This window comes from Zeus faber (genome assembly GCF_960531495.2).
Source record: "Zeus faber genome assembly, chromosome: 22".
Classification (NCBI taxonomy): domain Eukaryota; kingdom Metazoa; phylum Chordata; class Actinopteri; order Zeiformes; family Zeidae; genus Zeus; species Zeus faber.
The window spans coordinates 17,463,747-17,473,845 of NC_137209.1; the positions used below are offsets into that span (position 1 = coordinate 17,463,747).

The 10,099-nt window shown below is 46.4% G+C and overlaps 1 protein-coding gene across 2 annotated transcripts in view; it reads right to left on the minus strand.

Annotated features, from left to right (window-relative positions):
* Window positions 1-218: 218 nt before the first annotated feature.
* Window positions 219-10,099, minus strand: part of sh3gl2b (SH3 domain containing GRB2 like 2b, endophilin A1) — a gene marked incomplete at both ends in the record, with an annotated part of 15,956 nt that continues 6,075 nt past the window's right edge. Inside the window, 8 exons of one of the 2 annotated variants that reach the window (XM_080023242.1) lie at window positions 219-415; window positions 1,774-1,904; window positions 2,078-2,181; window positions 2,663-2,821; window positions 3,826-3,959; window positions 5,338-5,481; window positions 5,692-5,764; window positions 5,913-5,981. In XM_080023242.1, the coding sequence (XP_079879368.1) occupies window positions 219-415; window positions 1,774-1,904; window positions 2,078-2,181; window positions 2,663-2,821; window positions 3,826-3,959; window positions 5,338-5,481; window positions 5,692-5,764; window positions 5,913-5,981 (1,011 nt within the window). Of the gene's footprint in view, window positions 416-1,743; window positions 1,905-2,077; window positions 2,182-2,662; window positions 2,822-3,825; window positions 3,960-5,337; window positions 5,482-5,691; window positions 5,765-5,912; window positions 5,982-10,099 lie in introns of both variants that reach the window. The other variant, XM_080023241.1, reaches the window with a different exon arrangement.

A 10,099-nucleotide genomic window follows, 5' to 3' on the forward strand; every position in this document is an offset into this window, starting at 1 on the left:
CCTCCCTCCCGCGCTCGGCGGAGCTCGCGGGCGGCGCCGGGCCTTCCTCCTCCTCGCCCTCATCACGTCCCCAGAAGAAGTAGAAGCAACAGCAGCAGAAGAAGGACAGAGTGGCTTGCCGTCGAGGCGGTTTTCTGGGCGTCGGGGCGCGGTCGGGGCGCGGTCGGCGGCGGGCCCCCAAATCCCCGCCCCCTCCTCCCCCCTCTCCCCTCCCTCCCCTAATGAGGCAGCGGGACCAGGATATCCACGTAGTTGATGGGGAAGAAGCCCGACTGGCCGTGGATCAGGCCCTCGTACCAGTTGTCGTCGATCTGGTTGCTCAGGGTGATGATGTCGCCCTCCTTGAAGCCCAACTCGCCCTCGTTCTCTGGCTCAAAGTCGTACAGCGCTCGGCAGCAGGGCTGGTCCAGCGGCGCTAGTGGGGAGAGAAATAGTTTCGATACCGAAGGCGTCGTGAATTTCACTTGAAAAAACAAACAAAAACACCATGACAAACCTCAACGTCCATGTTTTAATCCAGCTTTATGTCAGACTTTTAATTTATCCCATTAAATGTTTCTAAATCTATAATAAAAGATTTTGGAGGCCATATCATTAAAATGCCACTGTCTTTAATTATCTGGATCTCTTATAAATAATAAATAAATAAAGGTTAAATAAAACATGAACAGAAGATAAAAGCACTGACAAAAAGTATAATAATAAATAACATATAATAAAAAGAAAATGCAAAAATAATATATATTGTTTTTCTGTTTTATCATTCTATTGCTACTTTAGTTCCCGGAAACATCCATGGATGAAAAAAAAAATCTAAGAAAAATAAATGTTGAAATATATGATTTTACTTCATTAAAAATGTATAACATCAATTTAGGGTCTGCTCTCTGTAATGTACCACCTGCAGGAGCACCACGCCCGGCCTGAGCGGTCGCGCTCCACACTTCTCCTGCTCCTGCTCTAGAGTGACAGTGGCGCTCTGGCACTATCATCGGTCGTATATCACATTGTGTCTGGATGTGATTTAAGCAGAACATGGATCTCTTGGTGGACATTGTTGGGTTGCCTGTTTTGCTGTTCACCCAGATCTTTTTGGGGTCTGTGCTGGGTTGCCTGTTGGGCTGTTTACCTAGATCTCTTTGGGGTCTGTGCTGGGTTGCCCGTTCGGCTGTTTACCCGGATCTCTGGGATGACATTATTGGGTTGCCTGTTTGGCTGTTTACTTGGACCAATTGGGGGACATTGTTGGGCTGCCTGTCTAGCTATAAACCCGGAATCTCTTTGGGGTCTGTGTTGGGTTGCCTGTTTGGCTGTTTACCCAGATCTCTTTGGGGTCTGTGTTGGGTTGCCTGTTTGGCACTCATCTGTCTGATATCAGATTGTATCTGGATGTGATTTTAGCACAACACTTAAGCACATCTAAACCACATAATTCATCCATGTGCTCATTTGTTTTACTATTTATTTGCACTGTTGAGAATTGGCACGGGGAGCAAGCGTTTCAGCGCTCACATTACACTCGCTGTCGTGTTATTCATCGACAAACACAACAAATAATGAAGGTGTTTTGGGTGCTTGGATCGCACTTGTCTTTTTGTGTGATCTTGATCTGATCACTTGAGACGCACGTTGAAGCCAGGAGCAAAGGGGGTCAATGTAATGTCACTGTGTCACGTTGCTCTGGACAGAGCAGATCTGCTTCCAAAAGTGGGAACCCCCCCACCCCCACCCACACACCCACACACACCTCCCTTCCCCCGGCCCCTCCCCTACCGGGTGACTTCCCAGGGGACTTGGCGGAGTGCAGCCCCCCATTGTGGCTCTCACTGGGGGGCAGCAGCTCCAGATTCATGCGGGGCTTCGGAGTGTACTCCTTCCTGGGCTTACTGGATGCCTCCTTTATCCTGAAAGAGACAGAAAATAAAGAGATAGACAGACAGAGAGAGCGACAGACTGACAGATTAGATAGATAGATAGATAGATAGACAGACAGACAGACAGACAGACAGACAGACAGACAGACAGACAGACAGACAGACAGACAGACAGACAGACGGACAGACAGATAGATATTTACCTGTCCTCCATCTTGCTGGAGAGCTGTTGCAGTATCTCTGCAGCTCGGCTGTGATACTCTAACTGGGCCTGGACCAACGCTGCCAGCTGACTCACCTGCTCTATCTAGACACACACACACACGCACACACACGCACACACACACACACGCACACACACACACACACACACACACACACACACACACACACACACACACACACACACACACACACACACACACACACACACAAACAGACACCACACAAATGACCTTACTGCTAATCCAACGTGCATTGTGATTCTTTGAGTGATGTGCTTTGGTGAGTATTGCAATTCAATATTATATTTAATATTATATTTCTTAGACTAAACTATAAAAAGAAGTTTGTCTGTTGGAGCAGCTTCAGATGCTGCCAGTTTCAGTGGGTTTTAGTGTGAAAGTGACGAATAAGAAGATCCTGTTTTTGTGTGATTTATGGTTGGGATAAGTTGGAACACACACACACACACGCATGGAAGCACGCACGCACACACACACACACACACACACACACACACACACACACACACACACACACACACACACACACACACACACCCTTACATCACTCTCGAGCAGGTTGAACATGCTTTGCTCCGCGATGTCTTTGCTCTCGTCAAACTTCTCCAGCGCCTGTTTGATCTCGTCATCCTGGACTTTCCCCTGGCGCTTCTTCTTGTAGTCAAAGTCCAAGCGACGGCCCTCCATCTTCTTCAGGTGGTGCTGCACAGAGAGAGAGAGAGAGAGAGAGAGGGATACAAAGAGAGAGGGAGAGAGAGAGAGAGAGAGAGAGAGAAGAGAGAGAGAGAGAGAGAGAGAGAGTAAACGCTACCATCGCTGACCTATTTAACCGACGCAGCTGGTCCTGCCGCACGCCACGAGCGACCCTGTTCCATTTTCATGCCCCGTTCCCTTTTTTGGGACAGTCGGGCTCCATGTCGTCGAGATTTTTAAAGCGTTAAACCACACAGTGCACGTGGAATATTAGGAAAAGACGGCGCGCCGACCGACCCGAGACGAGGTGCGGCCAGAATCTGGAGCAGCAGCAGGCCCCTCCCACACCAGCTGACGCCGGTTACTTGTCCCTATAGATTGTTGTTTCTTTCCAAAAAATGATCTGATGAAGGGCTTTGTTGGGCCTGTTTTTAATCATTGAATAATCATAATTGTAGTATACAGTATGTTACTAGACCATGATTTATTTTTTTGGACCTTGAGGACATTGATGGGTTGCCCTTCGGCTGTTTACCTGGCTCTCTGTGGGGTCTGTGTTGGGTTGCCTGTTTAGCTGTTTACCTGGATCTCTGCAGGTGCCTGTTTGGCTGTTTACTTGGATCTCTTGGAGGACATTGTTGTGTTGCCTGTTTAGCTGTTTACCTTGATCTCTTTGGGGTCTGGGTTGGGTTTCCTGTTTTGCTATTTACTTGAATATCTTGGAGGACATTTTTGAATTCCCTGTTTAGGTGTTTACCTTGATCTCTTTGGGGTTTGTGTTGGGTTGCCTGTTTAGCTGTTAACCAGGATCTCTTTGGGGTCTGTGTTGGGTTACCTCTGTAGCTGTTTACCTGGCTCTCTCTGGGTGCCTGTTTAGCTGTTTACCTGGATCTCTCTGGGTGCCTGTTTGGCTGTTTACTTGGATATCTTGGAGGACATTGTTGGGTTGTCTGTTTAGCTGTTTACCTTGGTCTCTTTGGGGTCTGTGTTGGGTTGCCTGTTTAGCTGTTTACCTGGATCTCCTTGAGGTCCTTGTCATGGAGGTTCTGTAGGGGGTCGATGAAGTTCTGTTTCACCTCCATGTCGAGGGCATCCTTCACCTCCCCAAGCTCCCGCATGGCCTCCCCAGCGTCTATTAGAGCCGTGCCTTTAGGGGTGGAGGGATAGAGAGATCACAGTATTAGCACTTACACTTGTAGTACAAATAGTAGTATTCTATTTGAAGCCACACCCATATAGCTCTCACAATGCCATCATTTTATACACAATACAGCATAAATAGTTGCTCTCAACATTTTAGTTATGTAAAATGTATCACTTATTTATTTGACAACATGTTTCCAATTAAATAATAATAAGTCATTTGTAATTGGAAACCGTTGTCAACACTGTCATACCGATGATGATGCAATCTGATAAAGCTTCATCTTCAGTTCAAAGGCGTTGGTGCTATTTTATCTTTGTCCATCCATGAGGAAAAAAGTGTCTTTCATACTTCTTCACAACATCAGAGTCCTCCACTTTTTTGGGGGCCCCTTTCAGACACTTTTTTGTTTTAAAGGCTTTGCTGAAGTCACACGGCCTTATGCACAATTAAGAAATGAAAGAAATGGTATTCGGTAATGTGGCCCCTCACAGGATCGATAGTGCATTTCGCAAACGTTACAGAACTACATTGTGGTGTTGTGAAGGTCCATGCATAAAGAGGGGAGAGAGAGAGAAAAAGAGAGAGAGAGAGAGAGAGAGAGAGAGAGAGAACTTGACTTCTGGTTTAATATTTTCGTCTTCCGTTCAAGCCACTACCTTTGATTCGCGTGGTAACCTTATACCGGCCGCATGTCTGACCCGTGTGTGTCCCTTCAGCCACTAGTAAAATATTCTACTTCCCCCGGAGGGAGTCAAAGTGGCTCCTGAATTCGAATCTAAAACAATAATCATCCAAAGAGAACAGAGCGATCCCGCCACTGATTAAAGAAATGAATTCTGGCTCACTGCCTTCTATCAGACCGAGGAGCGTCTGACATTCTGTCGAAACAGATTCAATTTCCGCCTCCGACACTCGACCGGTCCGGCGGGCCCCTCCACAATCCCGTTAGCCTCTCCCAGCCCAAAGCGACAGACGGACACAGGGTGCTCACCTGTGCTTTGCAGAGGTTCAGCCGTGTAGAAATTGATCCAGGACTTTATTATATTTACAAGGTTTCACATTAACCGGAATACCCGGAAGTTACTGTACGAAAAGGGTGCCGTTTGGTGCGCACTTTAACAATGGCCACCATACTGTAAGGGAGATGACTTCTTCTAAAACCGATCGATCGGTTTCTGACAGATTAGAGGAAAGAGCTGGAATGGAACGTCTCGGTACAAACTCGTAGTTGTAAGTTTGGAAAAAGGTTCCTCCGACCGTTGTGTCCGCAACCTTGGGGCCTCGCACGGCGCTGTATTGGGAGTGGGGGGAACCTTCGGTGTGCGGAACCTTCCGATCCTCCGCGCCTCAGCAACCCTGGTGCCCACGAGGTTCTCACCGAAGCTGGACTCTTCCCCGAGCTCCCGTCCAAACTTCTGCATGGCGTCGGCCAGAACCGTCTCGGCCTGAGGGTAGCCGGGCCCCCTCTCCTGGCCCCGGATCTTAGACATGGTGTTGATCATACTCAGCCTGGCTCTGGAGGCTGCCAGGGAAGGGAGGGAGGAGAGAGAGGAGGAGACGAATGTCTGAATTGGGTCAGATTTCAAGTATTCGGTATGTGTGTGTGTGTGTGTGTGTGTGTGTGTGTGTGTGTGTGTGTGTGTGTGTGTGTGATGTCGGTGTCTGTGTGTGTGTGTTGTGTGTGTGTGTGTGTGTGTGTGTGTGTGTGTGTGTGTGTGTGTGTGTTTGTTACCTGGGTTTGGTTGGAGGTATTCTGTGGTTTTTGTCATGATGTCCAACACTGCTCTGCTGGTGGTGTCCACCTTCTGTAGGACCAAAGAGCAACAGATTCAGAATGATAGATAGACAGACAGACCGACAGACAGACAGACAGACGGACGGATGGACCGACGGACAGACAGACGGATGGACGGATGGACGGACAGACAGACAGGCAGGCCGAAAGTTTACTACCTTTTCCATTTCTTTGAAGTCATCATCAAGTTTGGTCCCTTCCGCTCCTCCAACCTTCTCGCTGACTTTCTGTAAAAAAAAAACAAAAAAAAAAACACACAACATAAAAACACAGATAGAACGAGTTCCAAGTCATCGGGAAATAAACGCTGCTGTGGTTCCGATGGCGTCAAAACGACGGGCGGGGCATGGACCGGACCGTGATTGGTCACTGTCCATGCAGCTCAAAAGTCCAGCGGCAAGGAAACTCTTTCGATGGGATGTTGCAAACGAGGGACGGACAGGATGGGGGAGAGAGAGAGAGAGAGAGAGAGAGAGAGAGAGAGAGAGAGAGAGAGAGAGAGAGAGAGAGAGAGAGAGAGAGAGAGAGAGAGAGAGAGAGAGAGAGAGAGAGAGAGAGAGAGAGAGATTTAACACAAGCATACTATCAAAAGTATGGGCTGTTCAGATGAAGGGGCGAGTGGAGGGGAAGAAGAGAGAAGAAGACGGATAGATCGATTCCTGACAGAGGGGGAGAGAGATAGAAAGAGAGCAATAGAGACAACGGGGGGAGGAAGGAAAGAGAGAGCAAAAAAAAGATGGAGGGAGAGAGAGAGAGAGAGAGAGAGAGAGAGAGAGAGAGAGAGAGAGCCATTCATTCGGACACTTATTTCCGTATCTTCCGGTATCAATCAAATGGGAAGATCGGTGACATTTCGGAGTTCCTTCTGTGTTTATTGCCTCATCCATTCCTGTCTGGACCTCATTGTCTCTGTGCACACGGTAATTCCGCACACACACACACACACACACACACACACACACACACACACACACACACACACACACACACACACACACACACACACACACACACACGCAGGCATACACACACACACACATACAAACACAGACACACACACACACACACACCCTGTGACAGAGAGGAAGAGCTACTGTGTCTTCAAACAAAGATCCCAGTTGAAGTCTCCCTCCTTGGCCAACTAGGCCTGCCAGAGTGCCCTGGAGCAAGGCACTCTGCTCCCCAGGCTCCAGGCCGAGGGTTTCTATCGTGCTCCCGATACCAGAAGCTCCTGCTGATGAGGGTGCGTCAAACTGCCTTTTCATTTTCAACAACAACAACAACAACAAACTAATGATGATATGGACATGAACACAGACTCACATAAAGCCACGTGTGGCCGTCACATTGACTTCACTTTCATGATAATGAAAACCAAAATAATACCCAATAATAATAATAATAATAATTATAATAATACTAACCCTAACCCTAACCCTAACCCTAACCCACCCAGGAAGTCCTCCCTCGCCGAATCAAACAAACGATGGGTCCAACAATTAAATACATAATTTTACAGAGTCCCAAAAAAAGAGCCAAACCTGTCAGCATGACAAAACGCCCCTCCATAGGTCCAACGCGGCCAGCGCTGCTTCCCTATCTGTCGACTCCACGACTCTGCGTGTCCAAGTTCACCAAAGTTCAAGGTTTAACTCATACGCAGAACTATGCAAATGTCGTGATGGCGATCAGCCCGTTCTTGGCTCGGGCTCTTCCTGGACGGGGCGGGACCGGGGCCACGCCCCACAGCGCACCCTGAAGCATGAGGCCGAAGAGCCACTTTGAGTGACTGGACTTGTTGTCATACGCAAACCTTGTTACTTCCTGAAAAGCCTCGATAAAAGAGGCTCATCTTGAACTCTTTTTGTTTGGGGTTTGGGGAGGACGGTAACAACACGAATGGTTAAAAGTAAATATTTAAAAAACATAATAATAAATACAACTGGAGAACAAATCATCTCAATGGCCAGGAGGCAGGGAGAGATAAAGAGAGGAATAGAAAGAGGGAGAGACGAGTAGGAAGATGCAGTTGCCATGGACACGAGGATCTGACTGCAAACTGCGGGGGTGCTCACACACACACAAGCACGCACGCACGCACGCACACACGTACACACACACACACACACACACACATACACACACACACACACACACACATACACACACACACACACACACATACACACACACACACACACACACACACACACACACACACACACACAGTGCCAGAGGAAGTATCCCCGCCATAACTGTGCACTGGCACATTATTACACAATACATCCACATTTCAATCTTCCTCAGTGCATCTCTTTCTCTCACTCCCACTCTCTCGCCCTCCCTCTCCCTTTCCCTCTCGACATCTCGCGCAGCTCTTGGATATGTTGCTGTTTCCCACAGACGATCAACCTCAATAATTTGAGTGATATTTACCACAATTAGTGTTTTGAAATAATACAGGGGAATGGACAAAATAAATCACCAATACAAACATAGCTGCAGTGGCGTCATATTCGGTGGGTTGCCGAAAGACGTCTGAAATGTCTCACCATTTTCATATGTGATTTTTAACACAAAACCAACAGAGTTCCAGAAAGGTATAGAGCGGTATAGAGGTATAGAACAGTATAGAGGTATAGAGCAGTATAGAGTGGTATAGAGTGGTATCGAGCGGTATAGAGTGGTATAGAGGTATAAAGTGGTGTAGAGGTATAGAGCAGTATAGAGTGGTATAAAGTGGTATAGAGGTATAAAGGTGTATAGCGGTATAGAGCGGTAGAGAGGTACTAAATAGAGGTATAGTGCACTATAGAGGTATAGAGCGGTATACAGGAATAGTGCACTATAGAGGTATAGAGAGGTATACAGGTCTAGACAGTATGGAGAGGTATACAGGTATAGAACGGTATAGAGCATATAGAGCAGTATAGAGGTATAGAACCTATAGAGCAGTATAGAGGTATAGAACGGTATAGAGGTATAGAGCAGAATAGAGGTATAGACCAGTATAGTGGTATAGAGTGGTAGAGAGGTATAAAGTGGTATAGAGGTATAGAGCAGTATAGAGTGGTATAGAGTGGTTTAGAGGTATAAAGTGGTAAAGAGGTATAGAGCAGTATAGAGTGGTATAGAGTGGTTTAGAGGTATAAAGTGGTAAAGAGGTATAGAGCAGTATAGAGTGGTATAGAGTGGTTTAGAGGTATAAAGTGGTAAAGAGGTATAGAGCAGTATAGAGTGGTTTAGAGGTATGAAGTGGTAAAGAGGTATAGAGCAGTATAGAGTGGTATAGAGTGGTTTAGAGGTATAAAGTGGTCTAGAGGTTAGAGCAGTATAGAGTGGTATAGAGTGGTATAGAGGTATAAAGTGGTATAGACGTATAGAGCAGAATAGAGCGGTATAGAGTGGTATAGAGGTATAAAGTTGTGTAGAGTTACTGTGTAGAGGTAAAGTGCACAGTATAGGGTATACAGGTATAGACAGTAAAGAGAGGTATAGAGAGGTATATGGCATATAGCGCAGTATAGAGGTATAGAACAGTTGTCAGGTATAGAGCGTACAGAGCAGTATAGAGATAAAGAACGGTATAGAGGTCCAGAGCCTATAGAGATACCACTCTATAGAGCGGTACAGAGGGATAGAGATGCTGCTCTACAACACTCTATACCTCTACACTGCTCTATGGGTATGAACTGGTATAGAGTTATAGAGCGGAATAGAGGGATAGAGAGCATCTTCCCAACATGGACAAACTGCATCAGCAAAGAGAGAAATAGAAAGAGAGAGAGATACTTAATTATAAACCTCACTGAAGTTCAGCATCATGCAATAACAAAGACAGAGAGAGAGAGAGAGAAAGTGAGATAACTTTTGATGAGGAGCCCTTTTCTTTGTAATTCTCCAAAGTCCATGAAATAAAAAAGCAATTTTCTTTGTAGTTTTAACCACCTTTAAAGGAAGAGCGATGTGTAATCACTTCCTGTGATAATACACATTCTGCACACGACAGAAACAACTGGAAATATTCAAGTACTTATCTGTTTCCTTTTTTCTCGAAAGATGACCAACCGTCAGAAAAGAAAACACTATTCCTGTTGTGTTCCAGTAAAATCAACCTAGAATTCAACAACAGTAAACACCGAATGACGCACAACGTCTTCTCAGGACAAAAGATTTAAGTGTCCCATCAACTTTGAACGTTTAATGTGTAAAAAGTCGCCGCAATTTTGCTCAGCTTGAAACTCCGGCAAACATTGCAGAGATGGGTTGAGTTATTATACGAACAACTATCGCAATTTCCCGGAGGGAGTGAAACTGCGCAACAGAGCAGTGGGTGGAGCAGATC